Source organism: Charadrius vociferus, unplaced genomic scaffold, assembly GCF_000708025.1.
Source record: "Charadrius vociferus isolate BGI_N301 unplaced genomic scaffold, ASM70802v2 scaffold179, whole genome shotgun sequence".
Lineage (NCBI taxonomy): Eukaryota > Metazoa > Chordata > Aves > Charadriiformes > Charadriidae > Charadrius > Charadrius vociferus.
Genome location: NW_009650072.1, coordinates 3,373,362 through 3,400,991, shown reverse-complemented (window position 1 = coordinate 3,400,991; position 27,630 = coordinate 3,373,362). Strand labels below are relative to the sequence as shown.

At 37.7% G+C, this 27,630-nt stretch overlaps 1 protein-coding gene across 1 annotated transcript in view; it reads right to left on the bottom strand.

Moving 5' to 3' along the window:
- Positions 1–27,630, bottom strand: part of ABCC8 (ATP-binding cassette, sub-family C (CFTR/MRP), member 8) — an 82,890-nt gene that overhangs the window by 53,239 nt on the left and 2,021 nt on the right. The window contains exons 3-9 of the mRNA XM_009892047.1: positions 26,426–26,567; positions 23,615–23,736; positions 17,707–17,873; positions 15,223–15,465; positions 14,109–14,297; positions 7,425–7,589; positions 5,198–5,353 (exon numbers count right to left, since the gene is read on the bottom strand). Coding sequence (XP_009890349.1) covers positions 5,198–5,353; positions 7,425–7,589; positions 14,109–14,297; positions 15,223–15,465; positions 17,707–17,873; positions 23,615–23,736; positions 26,426–26,567 — 1,184 coding nt within the window. The remainder of the gene's footprint in view (positions 1–5,197; positions 5,354–7,424; positions 7,590–14,108; positions 14,298–15,222; positions 15,466–17,706; positions 17,874–23,614; positions 23,737–26,425; positions 26,568–27,630) is intronic.

Sequence of the window (27,630 nt, the reverse complement as noted above, 5' to 3'; positions counted from 1 at the left end):
AATACAACTGATCTTTTAAATGTTAACATGACATTATTGCTGACCAGTACATAAAAAAGGAACATCATAAATCATATCACTAAGAACCTCCAATTCAAACAAAATCTAACACAAACTTGCGAGGAATTGTTTTAAGGATGCACAGTACCATGTTGGCGATGACTGCTAAAAAAAGGTTAGAGAAACTACTTAAGAAAAAAAGGTTTGTCTTTGCATAAATGAGAATCTAGTGAGCCACAGTTTGGATGGAAAGGGATACTGTAAGCAGCTCAATAAATGCAAACAAGATATACAAGCTACTAATGTTAATTACCACTCTTCTAATGACTGACTCCTGAACAATCTGGAGCCCTAACACTCTATATATTTATCAGAATAAGCTGATAAATTAAATCAGAAGACATATTAATAGAAAGTTAATTTCATACATAATTTCCCTTAATTAAAAAAAAAAAAGGAAATCTCCTTAAAGCATTATCTACTATTCTTGCTATAATTGCGTGTCTGCATACTCTCATAACCCTCACAGAAGCACTATCTTCCATCACGTCGAAGCTCAGTAGCTATCAGCACATCCATTCCCACACATATTTATGGGAATTGGGTGTTTCCATGAAAAAAAAACCCAACAAAACAACAAAAACCACATAGTCCTTAAATCCCACATTTCCATCTTGACATTTTCATGAATTTAAGGCACACCAAAAGAAAATACAGATTTATTTTTTTTTCTTAACAATGCTTTGATGCCTCTCCACAGATGAACTAATCTAAAATGTGACTCTTAAAATGAGTCACAGTATTTACTTGGGAAACATGCAGTAATATGAACGTAAAGTCCTATTGTATATACACCACAAATCTAGTAAGAGCAAAGGTTAAATTTTAAATTAAAAATCTTTTAGTGATGAGTAAGTGAGCAATCTGCTTCCATCTGAAGTTGGGAAATCCATGACTGTACGAAGCCAAAGGAAAAATGCAAGGCCAGATAGCCCTGGCAGAGCTCCCCTCCAAAACATGAAATGGTCTTGGTCTTTACAGATCACTATATTTGTTCCCAACTCCTTTTTCTTGGGCAGACAATCTAGGCACTCAAAATACAGGAAAGCATTGAACAGTGCAGAGTTAAGAGATGTTCAGAACTACAAAGTCAATGCAGATCACTGACCCTCTGCTTTCCCTCACCACTCGTTGATTGTCAAGGACGTTACCGGACTGGCTGGTTCTAGAAACAGAGCCTCAACTTCTGACATAGACACAGGGAAAGCTATATTAGGTGTTGGATCCTGAGGGAGTCACTAGCTCACAGCTGGTTTTTTTTTTCCCCATGCTGGCTACTGAAAGGGTCAGTCTTAGCAATAAAAATTGGTTTCAATAGATTAAAAAGTATCCCATTTTTATCTTCTTTCTATTGTGATAAGGGCAAACTTAAAATATATTCATCATGTATGGGACAAAAAATATATTCTTAATTTAAGTATGTGAATACTTGTATCTGAAAAGTTCTGAAATCTGTAAGCATTATTGCAAGTAATTCTATATTCATTGTACTGCGTACTACACAGTCAAGAATAAACAGTATGTAGATAATATCTGAACTGCTAGAAGACAGTATCTGGCAGATGGGAAGGCTCTCATTAATATTTCCAAGAAGGCAATGATCATTTAAAAAAAAAAAAAAAAAACAAAAAACAACCTGTGTCATGAAACACTTTGCTTCCCTTTCATTAAAATCCCAAAGCTCTTACCTACCAGAGATATATATCATGAGCAAGAAACTCAGCAATAGCTCTGGGTATTTTGTCTTGATTATTTATTGGAGATAGCAAATAATTTCAGCCAGAAACTGCTTTGTGGCCAGTTTTGAAAGAGACAAACATCCTTTCATTATAACTGTAAGCTATCCCTGCCAATGAACCAGAGATACGAGAATACAGGATTTTTTAATAATCACAATGAAATCAAACAAGGGTGTTTATAAAATGGAGGTGGGGGAAAGCCTTTATAGGGCCTCATTTTGCTCCCAGGGTTTGAGCCAAGACTACTGAGGGCATCTTTCAATTGATGGGCATCCCCAGGCCTCTTTTCATAGATTTCAATGGCCTTCAAACAGTAACTTAAGGCAATGATAAAGCTCCTATTGACTCCGGTCGGAGCAAAGATGGGGCTCAAATTATCTAGACTGTATAGAAATCCTAACTTGTTATGAATGGTGAGGTCTTCGAAGTCGAAGATAATTACAAAATCCACAGCAGATGCTGAAATGCTGATTGTTAGGTTAAGAGCTACAAAACAATTAAAAACCTGTTTTAAATAATAATGAAGCTTGTTCAACTTTTTATTAGCCATCTCTCGAGCATCTAAGTAATTGCTTTCACTGCCTCACAAAACAAGGTATTGAATCAGTGTTGCAGAAATATGTTTTGGAGAAACCTTTGTGACCACCGTGACTCATTGATTTGTGCCTTGCAATGTGTGCACCACCCACACAACAGAAGCATGCTTTGACATTGATAGTCCTGATCTGCTGAGGAGCATTGCAGGGTGAATTTTAATGCAAATATAATCATATTTTCAGAAGACTGTCAGGAAATCTTTATGAGTCCGTGACTTGTGGCACATTAGAGCAAGATGTTTTTACAGAATATGCCATGAAATCGGCTTAATTCTCAGTTGCACTAAAGCTCTCGCTACACTGAGCTGCCAGAGTGGTCTTACAAAAAACATACATGAAATTGGTACCTCTTACATAGCCTGTTTTACTAACTTATGTACAATGGAGACTAAGCCTGGGGGATAACTGGACCCTAAATGTTATCATTAAAGGGGTGGAATCTTTTTAAGGCCTCATAGCTCTTTCAGCAATATCATTAGCAGTATACAATCACTGACTTCTTACTGCAGGGTACTTCCAGTAAATGGATAAAAAAATACCCTGATATCCAAACTATTACTAACAAACTGCCAACCTGTAACCATACTTTCATATGGTATTTCATATCAGTTTCTTTTCATAATAGTTGTCTTCTCTTTTGCAATTAGAAATCAGTATTAGCACATGTTCCTTGATTGTTGTTTTTTTCCCCACTTTAAAATAATGTGGTTCCTATGTTTCCCCTCCAAAAAATTTCAGGAAAACTATCCTGATGCTAAAAAATAAGTTTCTTTCTGAAAAATTCCTGCTGATAAATGCAAAATTCATCCCTTTTCTAAATCTAGAAAATAAAAAGTTTTTAATTGGCACATAAGCCTCTCCGGAGTAGACCAGGAAAACCAGTCTATACCCAAATGCAGCTATTCCTGTACAAGAGGTAAATGCATTTATACTATATGAATGCAGCCACACTATGACCCGTATAAATATGACTACAATCATTTGAAATCTTAGCATTTTAACATGTATAGCTATATACAGCTCAATTCTAGTACATATCTTTATTGTAAGAAAAGAATCCAGATCTGATGGTCAGCAGTCTACTGCCTTACTCTTGAAGGACACTTATATAATTTATATAATCACCTGAATCGCTGGCTTTTCTTCCCCATCCCCAACTTTTCAATGTATATGCTCAACATCTTCTAGAAGAAAATCACTAGTGTCAGATGTTGATGGGCACAGGAACTCCTAAGCAACACTCCTAAAGCCATGTTAGAAACTGACTGGAAATCTGCCAGTTGCAGTTCACATAAAGCCTCATGAAAATTATTTCATTTTTGGCCAAAAGCAGGCAACTCAAAATGCAAAGTTGCTGGGTCGATTATTGGCAGGGTTCTGACTTCCACGCGAGCCAAACCAGCCTCTGCGTAGTGCTGGAACCAGACCACCTTTGTGACATGAATACAATGGAGTTTTCATCATGTTTTCGAAACTAAATGATACTTTTAGAAAATACTAAGTGAATTTAAACTCTGTTGCCTCTTTTGTTTGTATTTACTTTTAGCATTGAAGCACTCTCAACAAAAATACACCGAGTAGCTGGAAGAAAACAGAAAGAATTGCAGAGTACTATATTAATATCAGATGAAACTATGTGCTTTACTGTCAGTTTTCTCAGGAAATTCCTAAACTGAAGCGAAGGAGGTTGCTATGGTTTAAGTACTGGCTCTTCCAGTAATTTGCACTTTTCCACTGTGTCAGTAAACATGAACTTTGAAAAATGATCCAAGGTTGTACTGAGATTGCTCTGACCTACTACTCTGTGCCTGTTCTACTCTCTTATTAGCATAAACTTAATCACTTGGCCTTCCAGTGAGGTTGACCACTTCACAGACTCAGAAGAATACTACCCCACTGAAAAAAAAAGACTAGTTTTCATCAGATTAGTCTTCCAGTAGCTCCACAAACTTATGTAACAATGCACAATTTATAGAGCTGGAACAATGAAGGAGGTAAAAATACCATGTTTCCATGTTGGACATCGCATACAAACTCCTGTTTCAGTAAGAAAATAGGTTTAGATTAATTTAAAGCAATCATGAAAGTACCCACTGAGATGGGACTCTGCTTTCCTCATCTTAAAGGCTTGATAAGACACAGTTATATTTCCTTGGGCATTACACGTGCTATGAGGCTACAGGACATGGAACCAGAAGTCAATGGCGATTGAACGGTGATCTGCCCTGTGTCATGCATGTGGGAAAGGAGATTGAAAGGATGAGAGTGGTATTTAGAGACAGGAGGACAAAGACACCAGAGAGGATAAAGTAGCAAAGCTATTTCATATAACAAATGAATCTGTGGAATTTTGTACGCTAGAATTTGTCATCCATGAGGCAGTGGTATTTTAAGGGATGTCCAAAGGATCATCTCTAAGCGATCATATTTTTGAATAAACCGCTGCTTCTTGTGTTTCTGCTGGGATTCAGAAGATAAATAATTGCAATACATTCTAGTTAACTCCACTGATACAATAAATGAATGCACTGGAATAACATAATCTGCCGTACTCTATAAATTCTTGTTACAAATGCAAAGCATGTATGGCAGCAGTCATGATCCTAATGCAATCCTAAATACCTACAGTCCTGTCACAGATGTGAAATATATTACCTACAGTGTTTCTAGATATTAATAGCTTGAAATCTTATTTCAAGTTATTCTTTAACTTCTTTAATATCTCTACTTTCATAAAATTCATAAGCAATCATCAATCACTACGCTGCACATTAATAGCAAAGGCACGTTCAGTCTCCTTACCTGTACTGGCATAGCCCAAAGGTTAGGGCAGAGGAAAAAGAACCACATCAGCTGATTTGTGTCTATGGCAACCAGGTTACAGATCTGGCCTGCAGTCATCTCCCCCATAGACATGTTAGAGGTTGAAAGCTGCATAATTTTATTGTATATTTTTGTCTGGAAGAGAGATCAAAAGGTGTTAGCATATAGAAATTAAAATAAGTTTTCCAGCTCCATCTAAAACACAGGCATAGTCCAGCATGCTGAGGGAAACCAATGCTCCCAGTAACTTGAATCTAAAGACTCTAAAGAGTCTAAAGACTCTAAAGACTCTTTAGACTCTTTAGACTCTAGCATAGTCCAGCATGCTGAGGGAAACCATTGCTCCCAGTAACTTGAATGAAGAGTCTAAAGTTTGGCCTTTTGTGTTACAATGAAAAATTTTAAGCTACTGTCTTATTGTTAACCCACAAAAACCAGAGCGCAATTAGATACATAATGGTTGTCTAAGTACTCCCTTTTTGCATCCCTGTGGATCAGTAAGAGAATGAAACCTTTGCTGCCCAACACACCCAAGAACCATATTAGCAACTCTGATTTATACCTCCAGCTTCTCCAGAGTGCCCCTGCTGTAACTAGTGCTGATAAATAATATATTATAATCGTTGTTATTTTTCTTTGGCAATTGATTCAGGTCCCATCCAACCTCACAACTGTGTTCCTGGCTGAGAATGTTGCTACGTTTTGGCTAGAAAGCTCAGTCCCATTACAAAGTTTAATTCACAGACAACTAATGTAACGGGTCCAATTCTGTACTGAATTAAGTAGTTGCCTCAATGCAGAACCAGGCACCATGTGTAAAAATAATTTAATACACAACAATGAAAGTGTACTTTTACCAGCTGGTTTGGTAAAAGGCTACACGGTGATGCTTTGCAGTCATGAGACTTAGCTGACAGGCGGCACCCTGATCAACTGTCCATCATGAAGCATAAACTCATACAGGACATGTTGAACAGGTGCAGGTTTACACAGGGGAGGATAAGACAGAAAAGGTTTAAAGAAAATTGAAAAATTATCGGAAAAAAAAATTGTATAAAAATACCGGCACAGAGACTGCCACTAAGACTAATCCTGCTGCTTAGAGTGATGGCCAGAAATTTTCCAATTTGAATGGTCCGACTGCTGGCGTTATCTCAGCCTCTGTGTAATATCCAGTGCAGAGAACACAAAGTTTTCTTAAACAAAATTAATATAGCACTATTTTCCAAAAATTTCCCTTTCACACTTGCTGTGGTTCATGTATTTTTCAGTTAGTTGCAGCTCTTCTGCTTGATACAAGACATGCCATTTTATATATACTTATGTATTTTGGGTCAAATTTGCATTTCTTTAGGAATTTTCTACTTCACTCTAATAAGGGAAAACCAATGGGTGGAATACAGAAGTCTGGCAGCTGACAAGTGCTACCAAGTGTAAGATCAAAAGAGGATTAAACAATTACACTGCCCCTGAAAGCATCCATCTATCACACAAACTCTCACAGGATTTATGTAGTTCAGTGGATAAATAGTGTAACTTATAAGGCTGTCTTTCAAGCTGTCCGAGGGTAGGTTTCAGCCAGTGCACTTGGCAGTATCACATTGTAATCTTACACCTAACTCTCTCGTTTCCAGGCACAGATCTTTGAATACTACATAAAACTTTGATCTGCTGTTCACAGTTATACAATGATTATGGACTCCATTTTACCAATCTTACTTACATTCAGTAATTACAGACTCTTCAATGCCTGGTAGATTTTGTGGCATGACCCATTGAATAAGACACTACTCCAGACATCGGGAATACAACCTATCCTTTTGTCCAAAGTATATTTACAAGACATTTTAAAGCTGTATTATTTGCATTGGATGTTACAAAAATGCGCCTTTGAGATGGGAGAGGTGTAGTTCACAACATAAATTCTTTCCAAAATTACATTCAGTTTTACCGTCAGCAAATTTATGCTCAAAGGTAGGAAGAAATACAGCATTAGATATTACAAATAAATGTTTATACAAAATCATCAAATAAGATGCAGAGGAAAGAGAATGCAGGTCTAAGTTAACACAATCTTTAATGGCAACGGTTACACTCAATACATTTCAGGAGAGAAGCGTTTCAGAATTTAATGACTATAATTATAATTTGTATCTACAAATACACATATGATTCTACGAAAATAGGTTAATAATATATTGGCTACCTGTATTGCGCCTCTCAAGTTGATTCCCGTTTCAATAGCAACATAGTATGATGCTTGGAGAAACGTCCTTTGCAACAGAAGGGCAAAAAATAAAAGTACAGCCAAAACATAAGCATTGGACAGGAACTCTTGAGATGAAATAAAGAAAACACCAAGAATTTTAGTCTATAAAAAAAAAAGAAAGTTCGAAATCAGGTGCAATAATAATTTAATTACCAGTTTTGCATAATTAATAAGCAGAGATAATAACAGTTTACTACTTTGAAAGTGCTCCCAACGTTATCTGAAATCTCACAGTTTATCAACTCAAGTAAACAGTCATATAGTGTCCCAACTCAGGAAGCTTTATTTAAATGCAGAATGACGTTTATAGGATTTCTGATACACTTCCAAAACTCTAGAACACTGAGTAACTCCATATAGTCATTTGCTAAAAGATGTGCACTGCCCATTGTCAAAAAGGATCAGTTAATGTTCCTTCGGAGAAATTAGTCTCCTTATTTTAGCACTTCAGTTTACTGAACACTAAAGTGACCTTCACAACTTGCTGAAAACACATCCTTCCAACTCCTGGAACTATGCACATTATTTTGGTGTGCAGCATCCAACAGGTTTGTTCAGCATTTTTATTTATGGTCATTACCTGCTAGTAAGTTCATGAGATCACCAAAGTGCATTTTGAAGCGTGTCTATAGTTTACTGGGAAAACACTGCATTTATTCTAGATTATATTTAACAAGCAGACACCTTTGGTGCCACAGCTAATTGAGAGGCTGGCTCACCCTGGGAAGCCTTCTGAAACTAAAATATCTCTGCCTTCCTCTTTCTGCCCTTGGCTCCTTCCAAACTTTACTGATGATTATGCTGCCATTAAAGGCAAAATTAGGAAGAGGTCGCTTTCTATTCCCTCTCAGAGGGCTTCTTGTCATTTACGCTCCTGTTGTATTCCTTGCTCAGCACATTTCTTCTTATCTACACAGTTTCTTTACTGCTGACATTTTCAAGACTAACACTTAAACTATACTTCTCAAACTCTCACTGTCTGTGCATTTTATTAGATCTGATCTGCACCTTGCAGCTAACTACTTATAGAAACCCCACATGACAAGTTAACACAAAGACTAAACTTAGTTTTTAAAGCTATGCTTTTTTTAAGATGAGGCTGAGCCAGATGAAAGAGGAATGGACTTCCCCCCTCTCCTAATCGCACCTGGGTTGCTCCAAGCTGCATGCTTCTCTTGCCTACTGTGTGCTAGTTTGAGAGCTTATTGGATCTCTTTCTGAACCAATTTGAATCACTGGCAGAAGAAAATCAGCCCAGGAAAAAAGAAATCTGCTACTTTTCTTTTAGTTTAATGGGCCAAATCAGACCACAAAAGTGTCCAGTCAGTGCTAGAGCAATGGTGGGAACAGGAGCAGGGTGACAAGGAACGTGAAATGAGGACGAGCAAGTCATTCCAGCAGTGGTAACCTAACAGGTCACTTCATCTTCTTAAGGAACCAGAGCTTTAGGGTACTTTTTCCATCCATCTCTTTTTACTCCACTTTTGACACTCATGATTGCTCCTGCCATTGCTGTACTAGGCACACTATCTATCCCCTTGACATCAGTAGGGTAATTTATAGGCTTAAAAGCAGAGAAATGTACACTTACCTTTGCAAACAAGTAAACAAGATAATGAGCAAAACAGTTTTGGAAAGGATCCTTCGTTTTACTCCATGAGAAGAGTGCATGCTTACAAGAATACAAGTACAAGTTTCCTGACACAGTGCCTCCCACCTCATATAGCAATATTCCTTCTCTTGACAGGAAAGTAGTTTCATCTGTCCATGTAACAGTTTAACCATCTGTTGAGCTGCCTGGGAGATCATTCATCAACACCAAGGAGTCATTCTCCATAAATATCTGATCATTTCAAAATGAATTGTGGTGAATCTTCTTCTATCATTGGCCATGCTAAGCAGCCATCAAAGGACTTTTGTCTACTACACAACACAGACAGACTTGTGTGGATTTCTTAGGTTTACTCCCTTTTCCTACTTATGTGGCATTTATTACATGCTAATGAGATTCAGACAAAGGCTGGACACAAAGAAAAGCAAGTAATTATGATTCCATTTCTGTAAATCTTTGTTCATGCAAACATGGCTTATTTCCATAAGGAGGCATCTTGACAGTCATATACTACTTTTATGTAACTATACAGTGCAAGAACTTACAAGAACATGGAAAATTTCCATCAGTGAGACTCAACAGTGCTGAGTTTCATGCCTTGAAAACAGGAAATAAAAACCTATTTCATTCAATAATTTATTTCCTGCTCTCGAAGGTAAACTGTCAGACGATAGTATTTTCCAATTCAGCTAGGTACTTTGACTTCAACCAGATTTGATGTACCTAAACATTGCTGCAGTTTCTAGGGCCACGGAACTAAATAAGGAATTAGCCCTCGGAGAAGCCCTCTGAGAAAGCATTCAAGCATATATAGTCTTCACAGTCAAATCAATAGACCACAAGCAATTACTGGGCATACTTCTACATCTGCATCAAGTGCAAAACTCTGAACAATTATAGTACATGCCAGCAATTATGTTCAGATAAAGAGACATTCAACTACAGTTTTAATTATTTGTACCTTAAGAGGATTTTAAGACCTAAATTATTACTTATGCCATAGTCATTCAAATAGGCTACAGCAGCATTATATGCTACAAAAAGTCTATGGCACAGTAAAAGTGAGTCTCTCTTGCAGATTATTTACAGCCTTACAAGTTCAGCTTTTCAAATCAGGTTAACTTGCCTTTGACCCTTGCAAGATGTAACTGTGGTTGTAAATTTATTCTTGCTGTAACTCCAAAGAATAAAAAGGAAGACCCAAGGCTCTACATTCAGCCTGGAAGCTTTAGAAAACATACCACAGATGTCTGGAAAATTACAAGTACAACCAAGTCTTTTCCCGTGCTATCTTTAAGGCCTCGACAGTGGAAAAGAAGAGAAATTAAAAAACTGGCCAAGCCCACAGCCAATTAGATGCATCCAATTTATCTTTCAGACTCTTTAATATTTATGCTCATGAGCATAAAGCATAAGGCACACGTAAGGTGGAAGAACTGCCCCTGGTGTTTAACTGTACAAGTTTAACAGCCACCTATTGTTTCCTGTGCAGAGTATATATATACTCAAATACAAAACAGAATGCGAAACAGTATAATTGCAAAACTTGGTTTGGTTTCTTTTTTAAAAAAAAGAAGAAAACCAAAAGCCCATTTGCGGGAAAACCAGGATAATTAATATTTGTGATGTTTTCACCTTGGACATATCTGGTTGACTTGCAACAGTGAAAATCCTTCCTTTGATTTACCCTTTCTCAGATCAGCTATTATTTTAGCAGTTCTTCACTGGGATTTCTTTTTATTTCAATACAGGTTCATCCAGGAAAAAGCGGCGCCTCTGTAACACACTAAAAACTAAAAAAAGCTTCTCATGAAGACAAAACTAGAACAACATACAAGTGTGCAACACTGGGAGATTGCAATTGTCAGAGATAATAACATAACAGCAAATAGAAAGGCTAGAGCACTGTCACAATCATGAACCACTAAGGTTACAGGTTGTGCTGTATCACATCAAAAGCACTAACAGAAGGAGCACAATTTCAACGCTGTCCTAAAATACATCTGGCTAGTACTGCTAATTAGTGCAGCTAATACCACTTTTTTTTCTGTATGTAAAAGAACATCATTTTTTCAGACAATCATGTTTTGACAAATCATGCTTTTCTAGCAATGAGATTTTGGTGCAGTGTTGATTCACATTGAAACATTATATAATAAACAAGGAGGAAAAGTGAGATGAATATTCTCACTATTTTTTCTAGTACTCACTTGAGAGAAAAGGAGTTAAACATATATAGATAAACATCCCAGACACACACTTAGTGAAAGCACTAAGACCTTTGCCAACTCCCAGATGCATTATCAGGCCATTATGGTTTACAAAGTCACTGAGCATCTATGTGTTTAAACTACAATAGTTGTCTAAGTACACTTGTCAGCCTGCAGGGAACACAAGGAAATAACATCTGCTGAAACTTTTGTATATAAGGCAAATAACCTTGTTTGAGAAGTTGATGAAGCTAATTAGATGTTTTATTTTCAGAAATGGCTTTAGGGTCATTCAGTGTCCCACCTTCCTGACAACTTCAGGATAATACCACTTTTAAAAAGTGCCAGTAGGCTCTAACCAGTAAAAGGCTGAGCAAAAGGCCACTATTTAAATACTTAAAGACACTAGACTCACACAGTCTTAAATGTCAATACTGGGCCTTTTGCTGCACTGGGACCTAGGATTTCTAGAACTTTTTAAATAATGAGTCTGTAGGTTTGGTGTACCATTTGAGTGCGTTATGTCAGCAGATATTCCTAATACTGGAACTGCTAATCCTAACATTGCAATGTGGAAGATACTACCAGCAAAATATAAAGGTTATCATTCTGTCAGTCTCTTCTTCGGTGTGAAATGATTAACACTCAGAGAAATTCATGTCATAAGAACGTTCAGGGATGGCCATAAATATTGATACTGGAGTTATAAATAAACATGAAGAGCGTGACAGAATTTAAGATGCTGTAGTGCTCTAACTGCAGCACTAACTAAAGCAGTTAATACTGCCCATGACACCCACGTGATCTCAGTTCCAGCTCCATTGCAGTTTATATCTGTCACAAAGGGCCTGAAGAATAGAGAAAATATGGTATCTTAAAATTTATCTCTTTGCCTTCAGTTTCAGAGTTTGTTTGAAAGATGTAGTTGAGTCATTACAACATCTCCTCAATATAAACTATTTAAAATGAAGAAATGTCACTTCAAGGGATGGGTAAAAGACATTCTGCTGTACTCACAGCTTGCTTTGCTTGTCCGATTCTGTCCCACTCTATGGTAATTCTTTCCAATGCCCTCAAACTCAGCAGCATGTCAGACACAAACAATGTTTCCTCCCAACATATCTTTCCTTCATAAGACAGTGTTTTAGAAGGCTTGTTTCTCACACTTACATAGCTCTCAGGAGCAAACAATTAGTAAGGCAAGGTTTTTCTTTCTTGACTCGCTACAAGTAAAGATATAACATTCCTAGCAGTAAAACTGGTGTATTTTTTTCCCAGAGTAGACCCAGTTGGGTAGGTATGCACATACATGTGGGAGTTCTCCTGAACACCCCAGAGCGTTTACAGACAGTTTGAATAGAAAGCATTCGTACATTTTAGAAAGTTATTTCATCTAATCCAGCAAAAGCAATTTTCAAATGTAAAGGTAATTAGCCTCTTAACAGAAAAACAATGTGTATAAACCAGGTCAAAACAGAAGGAAAAATCTATTGGAGACCTTTTAGCAAAGGTAAAATACACCCTTAAGTGTCACTCATGGACTATCAGCATCAGTGAATATGGCTGTTAGGTGATACCGAGAAATGGTGCAAATGACAACAACAAGGTCACTGCTTAGCAAGGCACAGCCAGGATGCCAAGGCTGGATGGGGCTCTGTTTAGGGCCTATCTGGACCAGACCTGAACTTTTTTCAGAGAAGCACTAGCTGATACATTAGTAGGAAAATTAAATAGACTAACCCTTAAATTGTGATTCAGTGTAATTTCAGCTGAAACAGAGTTCCAAACAACTTATCAAGAAGCAAAGCTCGAAAACTTCCATGGTACTTTGCTGCAACATAGCCCTAAAGTCTTAATTTTTTTCATTTCCTGCTTTAACTGGTTTCCATTGAATCTACTTGCTATATTAAAGTTTCCAAATATTAAGATAAGGATTGCAAAATGGATAAACAATTAATTTTAGCCTGAGGCCTTTGTTAAATTTTCTGCAATACATCTGATGCATTTCAATATTTACAGTGGACCTAATCCAAAGTGTACTTGAGTGAATGGGTATATTTCCATTAGTGTCAACAGACTTTGAAAATAAAGTCTTACATCAAACAGTAAGTGAGCTGCAGAAATAAACTGATCTTTGTCACAGAAATCCAGCCTGAGTGACCTCACCTTTTAACGAGAAGATATTTCCTGAGGGTTTGAGAGGGTTTTTTTGTTGTTTTTTTCTTTTTTTGTTGATTAAGAAGTACGTCTGTTTCTTCTTGGGGAACATTCATTTAAGTAGCATCCTTTAAATATATGTTTCAGTTGATGTTTCAAAACCATCCTCCCCAAAGACACTAGTGGAAATTCTTTCTTTGTCACAGTTAAATTACTTAGCATTTTATTGTGATGACAAAAGCCTGCTTTAATCCTCTTAGACATCACTTATTTTTGGAAATGAAAAGCCAAGCCTATTAAAAACACACTTTTTCCTTTCTGAAAAGCACTCAGTCACGTACTTGATTCAATCTCTACTCAAGACTGTACCTAAAATCCTTATGATACTGGCGGGATGCTGGAAATGCTTCACCATTATCTTGAATGAGGTTATTTTCCAGAATGCAAGCCTGACTAGATACGTGGGTAATGTATTTTGCTCCCCATCAAGGTATAAAAGTGGATAATAGGCAGTACACACATACTGTCATTTCTAGCATTCACGAATACACTGCAGAGTCACTTTCTTTACTGAGGCCAAATAATACATAGTCGTAACATTACTTTTTTGACTCCTCTATTTTGATGACATTTTGACAGTACCTGTGGGCGGATGGTGTTATTTCCTTTTCCGACATTGTGAACGATCCCAGAGATGCAGAGTGGACCAGCAAATCCAAGCAAGTCAGCCAGAATACGGAACGTGCTACTGAGAAGTAAGGGTCTTCCAAAAGCACAGCAGAGAGCACGCCAAATTGACCTGGATCCTTGTGGAGATGACGACCTTTTGTTCTGTTTAGAATTAAAAAAAAAAAATAGTAAGGCTTATGTTATACATTAACCTCATGTTTGATAAACTATTGGTATTTTTATCTCTGCTTTAATTCATTGACAACCAGTTGCAATCTTTGAGCTAGAAAAGCACAGGAACTACAATTATTGTTTCGTTTGTTTTTGTACAGTCAGAACAGACCATTAATTTGTACTCTCCTCCACTTCACAAAAAGAACCATGATTTCTTTCCTACCCTTAGCAGGGATCAAATAAGTGTGGTGTTTGTGGCTTGCTGGGGGAGAAAGAAAAAAGGGAGGGAGGGAACTGACAGGTTTTGTTTTCCTGTGAACATAGAGACTGGAAACCTACACTCTTTTTAGACAGGATGCAAAAGACACCTCTTAAATCCTGAATACACTCAGCTATCACCAGGGAATCAAACAGAATTTGAGCTGAGGTAGTTTCATCCTTGAATTCTCCTACAGACACACTGTAACTGAAATCAACAGAAAAAAAAAGTAGTCCTATGAGGCCTCATTAACACCACTGTAACTGAAATCAACAGAAAAAAATAGTCCTATGAGGCCTCATTAACATTGACTCTGTAAGTGAATGATTCCAGGGTCTTATTAGGAAGAACAATAATGGTGTTCAGTGAATACAGTCCATAGTTACCTTCCATATCAAAATAGAGGCCATATGGATTTTACACACATTTAACCAGGAATATGTTTGATGTGCATGTTTAGGTAGAGAAATTCCATTATTTGTATGCAGTATAACTGAGTATGTGATCTCTTGGTATATGGAAAGCTATGCTAATGGATACTTCATTTGCATCGTGTCTTTTTTATATAATTTTATATTATGCTTACAGCATAAAAACTACTGAAAAACGCAAGCATTGAGTAAGCAGATGGACATAATTCCATGCTTTGCATACCTTCTGTGCTTCAAAGGCCTCATTAAGGCGAATGTAATTGGTCAGAGCTCTCATAGCAATAGGAAGCTTGCCTATGGTTTTCAAGTCTATTGGTTTTTTATGGGCAGTCTTGATGAATGTATTCATCCACCAGTATGTTCCTTTGGACAACAGATTCACAAAAGGCTGTAAGAATCGAACGCCAAGGTCCTGGAGATCCTCAGGAGGTTTAACTTCTTTGGGAGTTTTGAAGAAAACATACCTCTGAAATTCAGAAAAATACCAAAAGAATCACTCTAAACACGTAGAAAATAGAAGTCCACAAAGAACAGATAAGAGACAAAGGACATCGTAGATAATCAATGAATCAGTCTTGGTTTCTCAAAAGTGCCCAAGGAACTTAGGCATTCAAATTCAACAAATACAGCAATCCAGTTTTCCCAGGTACTGAGGAAAATTAGAGGCAACCAGTCTAGAAATAAATCATCCTAAACATTCACTGTTACTTTGTTAATGGGATCCAAGTTTGCATACTTGCAGAAAAAAAAATAAAATACTTACCTTACATTTCAAATAGTACAGCCCCAGCCTCTCGCTCTGAGCTCCAGACTGCACAACACTGGACATACTAGCTTAGGCACAGCCCTGTGGCTATCACAGTGACTCATCATCTATACCATACTGTCTCACATTTAGTTACCTCAGAACATGGAGCTACCTCTGCTCTCCTGAATGGGTCTGGAAAACCACTGAATTGGAGAGAGGATATGGCACTGACATGTTTTCATTGGCTTAAATGCTGAAAGAGCGAGGGCAGACTGCTGATGATTTCCTATTGTCAAGATAAAACTTTTTCAGACATCGCTCATATTTGGGAATGAAAAGCCAAGCCTCTTAAAAATATACCTTTCCTTTTGGAAAAGTACTCAATCACATATGTCATTCAATCTTTACTCATGACTGTACCTAAATCCTAGTAATTTTAATAGGATTTCTGGATATGATTCACTGATATGTTTTCTCCAACCATAGCTGGAGAAATAATTCACAGAGCCTAGAAAAATGGGTGACAGGGTCAGGAAAGGTCATCTTGAGGAACAATGGGAACAGTGGAACAAAGGGAGAAGGTACAGTTGGGATTGAAAGTCAAACAAGTCAATTTTCTGTCTACTGGAAGAAGATGGGGGAAGGCAGGAGGAAAAAAAAAAAAAAGTGAGGCCAGTATCTGTTGTTTCTGCTAGCATAGAGGCAACACCCCTTATTTTTATTTCCTTTTTCTCTCCCCCCCAACCCTTCCTTCCTCTCAGCAGTGGCCAACTCTCCACACATCACAATCCCTTGCTTCAGCAGCTGCAGCAACAAGCCTGGCTCTCCAAACTCTGCCACAAACACAACAGGCAGTAAATAATCCATACTGCTGGCTAGTTCATTTTATGCATCAATGACATGCTTTAATAATTAAAACCAAACAAATACAACAAAAAAAGAGATGACAATAGGCAATGACAATTGTTATTCTTCTTTGTGACTTAGAATTCCACAGTGATTAAATCTCATTTAATTATGGAGTTCTATTATGAGGAAGTTTATGAGCAAATCTCTCTGATGTCACATTTGAATTTCACTTTTCCCACAAGCCAATCCACAGTTTTTCATTTGTGATATAAGTATCAGTTTATATCAATATAAATTGCAGTTTTTATTATTCTTTCTTTCAAAAGTGTTACTGAAAAGGCTGCTTTTAAACATATTTTTGTCCTAAGTTATCAATTAAACATACAGACACACAAAATCCCCTAAGAAAACCACAAAAGAACAAATATGTGACAGAGACAACTCTCATTGCTGTTCATATACTAATGTGAGGGAAGCAGCAAGAAAATTTACATGTAAAAGTTTCTTTCCCTCCTGAGACTAAGTTTAATCTGTACACACAGTTAAGTGAGGGACAGGCGAAGGGAAGAAACTTGGCATTTGTCTATCCTGCAGTCACCAAAGGCACCTCTCAATTTGGATTATGACTGCAGGCACCACAGAGGAAAAAAAACCAACAACCACATATATATAGCTAGGATGGTAGATAGCAACCCCAGTTGCCCCAGTAAATCACTTATTGTGACTGTCTCCTGGAAAATGAGAGATGTTATTTGTGTGCGTAAGATATTCTCTAACAGAGCAGACAATTTCACCCAGTCTTTCCTTGCATCAGAAATACTCTTTTCTGATGGCTGAAACTCTGAATCACAAGAGACATTTTTTAAACAAACTTGAACGGATGAAATTCATCCTAATTTAACCACAACGGAGTCTGGCATTTTTGGAAATTATGGATTCATCTAGCCTAATAAAATTGGATTAATCTTTGATTCTCAAATATATTTCTATTTTAACTGGATTTTTCTTTCTCCTTTAGAAATGTATTTCACACTAAGTACCCAGAAAGGGGAATAAAAAAACCCCAACAACCAAAAAGCACAGAAGGAGACTTTTATGATACTAACTTACCCTCACCCTGATGACATTGATTTCTACAGCTAGTAGCATTCCATATAGAACAACCAGGAGTCCTGTGAGGCAAAATCGAAGCTGAGAAAATCCAACCCCATTATCACAGAACTTTACAAATTTGATGGTTTTAGTTATGAAAGCTAAAGTCCAGTAGAACAGCAATGCTGTGGGGGGAAAAAAAAAGTTAATCAGTGCCACAGTTGCAAAAATATACAATAGCAGTATTAAATATTCATTCAGAAAGAATGCCACAATAATATGTAAAACCAGAGAGTGGCCTTTCTCATGTCAAAACAGAAAACTAATTCAATTCCACAAACATGAAAATATTAAGACAATGTTAGTTCCACATTCCTTTCCTATTAGATTTGGCGATACCGGAAAGTTTCACGAAGTAAACTCTGCTGAAGGAAATTTCCATCTGTTGTAAACATGTGTCCAAATGATGAGTTCAAGGGAGGGAGTTGCCCCACAAGTGAAGGTGGCTATGAATGATGCTCTTCAAATTTGGTTAATGCTACAAGACTGCTATGAATTTGGCTTGAAGGAAAATGGATCTCTTTCCTGCTGCAGATCTCGGGGATGTATGCAGGAACAGATATTAAAGTATCTTCTCCAAACTGCTGTTGCTCTATTGTTCAACACAAATTCCATATATGTAATTTATAATGCAGATACACAGGCACATCAAGGAAGAATGTTCTGGCACTTGTAGAATGCAACTTTAACTTCTTAGAGTTCTACTGAACTTCTTATCTAAAACGGTTACTGTCAGTTATAGATAAATAATCCCCACAGTAAACTCTGGTGATTTGAAAAGACACCCCATACCATTAACCAGCTCCTGTTCCCCATTCATAAGGAAATACCCTCTAGGGTTATGTTCTTTTACACAAATTTTTCATTGATGCTGTATCTGCCACGGTGCAACAGCTGGAATGTACTCTAACTGCCAAGAAAAATGTGGATATGCTTTCTAACTGTCTTGCTGCAACACCAGAGAGTCTTCAACTAAGACATTAGCAACTGCAAGTATAACTTAAAAACATGCATAATCATCAGGAACTTGCAGAAATTTGAAAGAATTTGTGGGGTTCCAGCTACCTTGAGGCACCCTAGAAACCCCTGTGGGGACGTACTGTGGAGCTACCCTTTCCAAGCAAAACTAAATTCAACACGGTGAGTCCATATGGAATTTGGGGCTGCCATACCTGCTTCTATAGAAATCAATTTGAAAACTCATTTAAATGAGGAGAGTAAATGGAAGAGTACAGGACACTGGGCATTAGGACATTTGCCAACAGAGTCTATCTTCCTCTAAAATTAATAGGCCAGTTTGTAAGATGAAAGCACTAAAAGGTCAGGTCTTTCAGCACTGTATTTTAGTGGCTGATGTAGTTGCAGAGAGGATTTAAGAGGTATACTTAAAGAATCCCTTTTAGAAAACTGTAGCCTTCTTATGTGAGGCTTCTTACCATCTTCCCAACTTTTACTGCATTGAATCTAATCTTCTCATCTTGTTTCAGTCCGTTTCCTACCTTTGAGGCACTATTCCTTCCTATTTGTGATATGGCCAACTCTAAAAAATCTCACTTAATCCAAGAATACATTCCATGTTGTTCTACTCCTAACCACCTTTATCTGTTAATCCTGGTGTTTTGTCTCATTCTCCTTTACAACAGGCTGAGAACACATCCTTCTCAGAGTAAAGAGGACTTACATAAACATAGCACACCGAAAACCTACACCAGCAGAGGACACCTGAAAAAGCAACCAACACAACTGGTACCTATACAGAGCTCTTAGAAGAAATAAGAACTAGCAGAGCCGTTCTCCTATTTAGGATTTAAATAAAGGTCTATATGACCTTTTTTTTAATTAACATTTTATTAGAACATTCATTTATCTTTCATCTAAGAAGTATTAGAAAGTGCCAACCACAATATTCTCAAGTGATAACTGACCTCCCACTGTCATACCTCCTAGAAGCATTTGAACTTACTTAGCGTCTCACTTTTGAATACAAATGTATATAATCTAATCTTTCAGATGTTCACAGGCTCCTCGAGATAAGGCTCCTTGGAAAATATAGTTACAGCTCTTTCTTTTAAGCTGTGTTTTTAGCATCTGGCTGGTGAGTGCATATTGGCTGAGAGTTTCTAGAAATTACCACCAAGAACTTCCACTGGCCTGAATTGCCTAATGATCAGATCACAGCGGCATGCTTTCATTTCCTTGATTGCTGTAGATCTGTTCTAGATGCCTGCAGCCTAAAGGACCTTATTTTTTCTTGGGCCACGTAAGCTACCTCAAGCTACAATTCCAGGGTGTAGATTCTCACCTGGGGCCAGACCACTGAAAATTTAGCAACGTGGAACTTAAACTGTTCTACGTCTTCATTGGATTAAGCCCAAGATCTGAAAAATCACGCACTTAACTGGATGGGATTTATTAACTAACCTGTATCTGTTTGGAGAGAAAATTTGTGTATTAAGCAATACACATCATATGTATACAATAACAGGAAGTTCCATTCTAAATGATAAACTAATTTCCACGAAATTAGCTACAATGTCAAGGTACAAGCAATGTAAATTAGAAAACTAAATTACTGTCAAGAATAGTAAAGGCAGTCCTATGATTACGATTGGATTAAAAACAAAAAGACAATTTTCTTAAATAAAAGAAATAATCATGTGTTCTCATACTACTATCCCTTTCAGAGAATAGTAAAGGCAGTCCTATGATTACAATTGGATTAAAAAGAAAAAGACAATTTTCTTAAATAAAAAAAATAATCATGTGGTCTCATACTACTATCCCTTTCACATTAATCACTCAAAATCCCATTGTTATTTCATAATTTTCTCCTACTTTTTAATTCCTGAGGTATATCTATCTATAAAGCAAATAAATACTAACTCAAAAACCCATGCAATCAGATGCTACTATTCAATTACATATTTTGAACGTCGAGAAAGCTAGCAGATTTTCCAATTCAGTATGAAAACTATTCTAAATTGTTCTGCTGAACTGTACAACTGTTAGGCATCCATTCTGCAACACTGTGCAAAGAGCACCAAAATTAGCATTATTACGAGAGCCCCCGGTAAACAGTGCCCCACTGGAAAAGCTATGATTGTTGAAATATAATTACAGGTCAAAACCATACAGAGAAAAATAGATTTGGACCAGATCAAACTGTTCCAATAGTTTGGACACTCAAGTGGGATCCTGGACTCAATCATTACCTTCAGACAATAAATATTCCAAACCTTGTCAACTTTTTTTGATAAGAGATAATATTAAGAATGACTACTTCAAAATAGTCCACAGCCTGGGCATAAAGCTGAAGGGCAGGATCAGTAGAGGAACTTTGTGTCCTTGTCTTGCATACCCCAAGGGAATGTGCTAATCCCCAGGTCTGTTATGGTATCTGCCTCTTGCTTGTTTATGAAGAACTACAAACAGACTTGGTTTCTTTAAGGTACAGTGTGAAAAAGATATTAAAAAAATAAAACATCTCAAAGTTTCACAGGATTGGAAAATTTTATCCTGTTCAGAATTAATGAACAGACCCTTAAGGGTCTTCTGCACTGCATCAATAAGAGTTTCCCCACTGAATTTAGTATTTTTGGATAAAGATCCGTTAGCCTTTGCTTTATACAGCTACCAACTCTTTGCAAGCCTCGGCACTGATCCTGCAGCTGTGGCAGTTGATGCCCTGCAGTTAGGTGGGACTTCACCGATGCTCAGAAGCAGCAGAAGATGCCACATCAAGTCATTTACTTTAATCTGTGTAATATTAGAGCTCCTCTGCAACATTTTACTAATGAAGACCTTCTTTTGGTTTCCTTTCTCATAAATTCAGCAAAAAGTTTATCACCAGCTTAAGCTTTCCCTCATGGTTCCCATTTACCTCATTTGTATTAGGCTCTAAAAGAAAGCTGATTCATGGCCACACTGCACTCTAGTGGGTTGATAGCTGAGTATAGGTATAATTTAACTATCTCATACTGGGCTAATTTGCATAACATTATCATCACCTAGTCCCAGTTGTCAATACAGAGTACTTGCAATCAACATTGAAAGGTGACAATCCTCACAGTTAGATAACAATAAATTTGGACAGTCAAGAATAAAGGATGGAGACATCCAGAAACATCTGTCTTAGGTTCTCTCACAAGCACAGAACAATGAAAATAAAAATAAAATAAAAATCAAAGACCCTTAGCTTGTGAAGAGTTTGGATTAAAATTCAAATCAGACCAAGCGAGTGGGAAAGACTGTGGTAGTCTGATTTTCTTTTTTGCCTAAGAGTTAGCTATTAAGATTAGATTTTCTAAAGGAGTCTTTTCCTCGGAATTTCTTGCAAAATGAAAATTCATAATTATTAACTTTAGTATCAATAACATGTACTTAAGCATTTGTATTCATTGATATAACTATTTATTATTCAAGTATCGTCCAGATCTTATCCAGCACCAGTGCTCTAAATACTGAACAAAATTATCATAAAAGAGAAATCCCTACAGAGAAGGGATTATGCAAAAATGGGTAATCAACTACCAGCTGTAAATTTGTGCTGCCCTTCTCAATGACTTAACAGATGGAATGTGGTAGTGACACCAAATTGTTAAGCATTGCATTATACATCTGAAATAACAAAAAAACCCAACCCCAAACACCAAGAAAATCACTGCTTCCTTCCTGTGGGTGACTGTAACAGGCTGGTGATGCTTTCTTGAGACATAACATCTAGTGCTGTGAGAAGGCATTAAATAGACTGTGTTGATGTTGACTTATTAAAAAAGTAACTAAATTACCCCACGTGGTTCTAAAATAGAAAAAAGATGCTACTTAAATGAATGGTACAAGAAGAAAAGCAGTCCCAAATGAGAAGACAAAAATGTTGCTAAGCCTGAATAGAAATATGAAGTTTCTGAAGAGGAATGACTTTTTTTTTTTTTAAATACAGAAGTTATAGGCTCCTTCTGCAGAAGAGGATGCTTGCTCACCACAACATGCAGTTCAAAATAATCTTTAAATATTTAAAAGCTTTCTCAAATGCAGTTGTTACTGACTTTTTACCACCTGACAAAAACTAGAACAGAACTTTGATACACAGAGCTACACTGACACAAACCAAACCTTAGCAGTATCCATTAATACAGCAAACCAGCTGAAACAAAACTCCATGAGCCAGGACCACCAAAGAAATAACAGCTAACAGAATGACTAAACACATAGACATCCACAGTCTGCAATCTACTTACACAGTAGAGATCACGTCACCAACTGCATGATTGTCAGCAGTAACGGATTTTCTATAGATAGTTAGCTACAATTTATTTACAATCTTGCAGAAAATATATAGCATACTAGGTAGTTCTTACACATAGCATTTTCCATTCAAAAGGTCTTAAAGCAGTTTACAAAAGGAGTTTTAGGAACAGGAAGCAAATACAAGCAGGCAAAGTAATATATCCAGGGTCATACTGAAAGTCAATGATATCATTCATTTCCCTTGACTCTGCATATTTCAATAGACCACACACACGAAGATGGCTTCAATCTTACGTCATGCTTAAATGCAACATGCTGACAAGCAGGGGAACTTGGATAGCTTTTAGAGTTAAGAATTTGATGTGCTACTTTTCCCACACACACAGTTTTTCCTAGAGAAGCCTTTCGTCCATTGGATCCCTAAGAACACCATAGAGAATACTATTAGAAATTGAAAGCATTGAAAACAATGAACTGTGTCAGGAAAACTTAGACCACAATATAGGTGTAGCCTCATCCATACAAGCTAGCACCAAGACTGCAGTGACCTGTCACAGAACAAACAGACACACACAGCACCACTATCACGTTTCCAAGTCTTGTAAGTTGTGAGACGTACCAATTAACAACTTCGGGAAATTGGATGTTTCGATATTATGGTAATAGACAACCGATGTGATGGCCGCCAAGAATGCCATCCCAGCTGGCATGTACAGGTGTAAATGGCGTGATTCTGAAACCCTTAAAAAGAAAAGAGTGAACATCGATTAAAAACAAACCCTCTTAGCTATTTAAATGTTTCCTCTTAATTTATTAATTGTATCCTGTACCCAGCCCTGATGTAGGATTATCTAGAATGAGTTATGGATGTAAAGCTCTCCAATTTTCAATTGGATTTATGCTCCTAAATCACATAGTTGGATTTCAAATTCCTCCCCTGTGCTGAAAATGAAGTGTGTGCACTGCTATTTCCTACTGAAATCAATTGGAACGTTGTTTAAATTAGGATAAATTAGCTCAGCTCCAAAATGAGAGAAGTTAATTTAAGCTAAACTAGTTTGGGAGCTGTCCATCAAAATATGTAGATAAGACCAACTGACAGCACAGTTTAAGATTTTCTACAGAAACATTTTGTGGAAATGTTTCACCTTCTTTTTCCAGTTTGGGAGAAGGAACAGCACGGGAATTACTTACAGTGAATTCTGTTTTCAGTAACCACAAGCCAGCAAACAAAACCTACAACAGAATCATATACCCTTAAGTTTTGTCCTGTAAAGCAAAACTCTCCTGACAGTTCGCTTCAGGTAGTGGCAGAGGGGGTTCTGCCAACTACAGCCCTTTGGGAATACCGGAATTGTTGGACAGCGTTGTTGGTTTGTGCAGAGGTGGGTAGAATCATGTTTCCCCTCCTCCTTCCTCCTACTTGCCATCTTCTCCTCCTCCCCTTTTCTTTCACAAAAGTAATGGAGTGTCCTGTGCTGTCAAAAGGTAGAATTTCCTCTGTCTCCCAACCAACTCCAGGAGAAGAGGCACCAAGAGAAAGTCTTTAGGACACAAACACCCAGGGAAATTCACACCTTGTCCTCTGAAACTCATGGAAAATAAATTAGCATCTCTGGATTTGTTCTTTCTGCAGCAAAAGCTACCTTTGTAGTTTGGAAAGATAGAAGGGGCTGTGCTGTCAGGGAGCTGGAGACCATCACAGGACATCACATGTCTGAGAGCAGAACATCCCAACTGTCTAGCAGTTCTGTAGGAGCTCAGGATGACCACTTCTTGCATCTGTACTAGGAAAGGAAAGCCCTCCCTCACATGGACACTGTGGTGAACTCTGCAGAGCTGGCTGGAGCCATGCTGACAACCTGAGGCATACACACTTAACTCCTCTTGTTAACAATAAGTTGTATGTGTATACAGCAAAATAAGAAAAGACTCTCCAGTCTTTGAATTCCTAGTAATGCCAGGGGTTTTGGTATATCAGGGCTGAATTCTCAGCAAGGAAAAACAAGCAACAAGAACAGATTTCTTAAGACAGCCTAAGCTTCAGTAGGTAACACTGCAGGAATGGGAGATTTAAAAAAAATTTATTTATTACACAGACAGAAGTTGCTGGAATTCCCCTATATAACCATATCTCCAATAGGCTGCATCTATTGTTGAGGTGCCAAAGCCTTCGGCACCCAGTTGGTATCAGAAGGACTTACCAATGTGATCCATTTTGGTCTTAGAAAGCTGATGAGTCTCAAAATCTGCTTTTATTCACTGGAGCACGCACTAGCCTGCTGCGTGTTCAGGAGGTAAGACTGTGGGTTGGCACTCCCCCAGTATAGCTAAGAGTTTTGATTCTCATCAGGTGACACTTATTACTTAACAGCAGCATTCTGAGTCAAGTTAAATAGCAGACATAATGAGAGGGATGGCTAAAGAGCAAAATAAAACAGAAAACTCAAAGCAGGAGATTTTGCTCTGAGCATCCCACACTCTGATAACTCTGAATAAGCATGAGAAAAAATCATTTAAAAAAAAAAAACTGGCACTGAGAAACATCCTATTTATATATGTTTAAGAGAAGTTATAATAATAATGATGATGATATCAGCTTCTACAGCAGAATACTGCAGTGCCTTTCACACTATTTGGTGAATAGTTGTTATATAGGTGGCTAAACAGAGAGCTTTTTTTTTTTCTTCTATTTAACGAGGAGCTTCAACTTCACAATTCTTGGGTTGAAAATTCATAATAGTTATGAAAATCAGACCTTTCTTCAGAGGAAGATTATCACAGTCATTGCTACACAATACCAGCTTTTTTCATGATAAATCACTCTCCTGTATCACTTGTTTCACTTGGAATAATTTTTCTCCACAAATTACTGTTTAAAGACATCCTTAGTTGAATAACAGATGATGGATCGTGCTCATATAATATGAGTTACTCTGCTCAAGATAACAGATCAGAGGTACTACACAAACATCAGAAGAAACTCTGTGGGGTGTGAGATGAGGCCCAGTAGATCCACTCCTTTTATTAAGACGAGCAGAACACAGTTTGTAGGGGAATGGGATGATCTACTGCGCACATGGGAGTTCTGCCTGAGTAAGGACTGTGGGACTGGGTCCTTGGACATAAAACATATAATGAAAATGTCACCATCTGCTTGAATTGTTAGGATTTATCTATGATTACTCTTTGGAAAGACAGTGTCATTAAGCTGAACTAAAAATTATTAAGGTCAGTTGTGCGTGTATACATAACTTGGCAAGGTCTGTGGAATTTCTGATACAAGGTCGGTAGGTTAATCACCAAGAATACAGATGACATATTTATAACCACAAGGAATATGGTCTAGATGAGAATTTAGGGAAAAAATACCTTCCCTAAAACCTTTAAAATGCTCAGTGCTACCAGGAGAAGGTAGACATACACTTACCCATCAGACACTATGCCCTCTGCAATTTCACACACCAGCACAAACAAGAGGATAAAAGTCAGTATCCAGCGTAAATTGTGGCCAGGAAAATGAAGCCATGTGCTATGATGTATATGCACTTTGGAACTCTGACTTCCCCATCCTAAACAGGAAAAGAAAATTATAAGGAGTTTTCTTAACAACAAGAGTGACATACAAAGCTCCTGCATACAGAAAAGCATATGCGTAACAAACCAGTGTACTAAAGTTGACACAACCATGTTGTTAAATATGTGCATATTTGAGTATTTTCAGAAATGTGTTCCCATTGCTTCACTTCATACGGAATAAAATCAACAATGCAGACAGGACACAGCCTTAAATTCCTACACTTTTAGCAACTTACTATCAAGTAATTACACGCATTAAACATTTTTAGAATATATTAACAGTTTAAATGAACTACAAACGAACATTTTGACAAATGCACACAAACACTATCATACATAGACTATTTTTTCTTCGCCTCAACCCATTTAATTAAAGGACTTACACCTTATCTTACAATTTTTTTTTTAAATACTTCATTCTCTTGATTTAGGTAAAAATTAGCAATACTGAGAAAAGCCAGATAAAAACATTACCCTAAGCAGTTCTTCAGCTGATCCCGTTTTAAGAGTTGTTCTGTTATTTCAGCACGGGACCTTGTACGATCAGCAGAAGCGAGTGTTAAATCACACAGCTCGTGCCATGGCTATATGGAGAACTGACCAGGCTGAGCAGAACGGTACTCGAAGTAGCGACAGCCCCATGTATTAAACCACCGAGCCACCTACTGGTAACCCCAGTTTTATGTTATCAAATAATATCTGCTGCAGACATGGCAAAGAGTTACAGCAGCTGAGCAGCCCTCCTAGTCATTACCGGTAATGAGGAGGGCTGTCCAGCTGCTGCAACTCTTCAGTAATTACAGGGAGTATTATTTGGTATCGCAAGACCTACTTGCCAGGTTTTCTGGTTTTCAACAGCACGTTTATTTTTGCTTCCCGCGCCGCTGGTCCAAACCTGCAGGCAAATCCTGCAGCCTCCTCCGGCACCCATCCAGCCCCTGAGCAAGGTGGGGGGAGTGTTCACCTGCAGGCCGCCCCACCTCGGAAAGCCCCCTGACAGAGAGAACCGGGCACCGGGGAGAGGCCCGGAGGGCGGGCGGTACGGGCGGGAGAGGC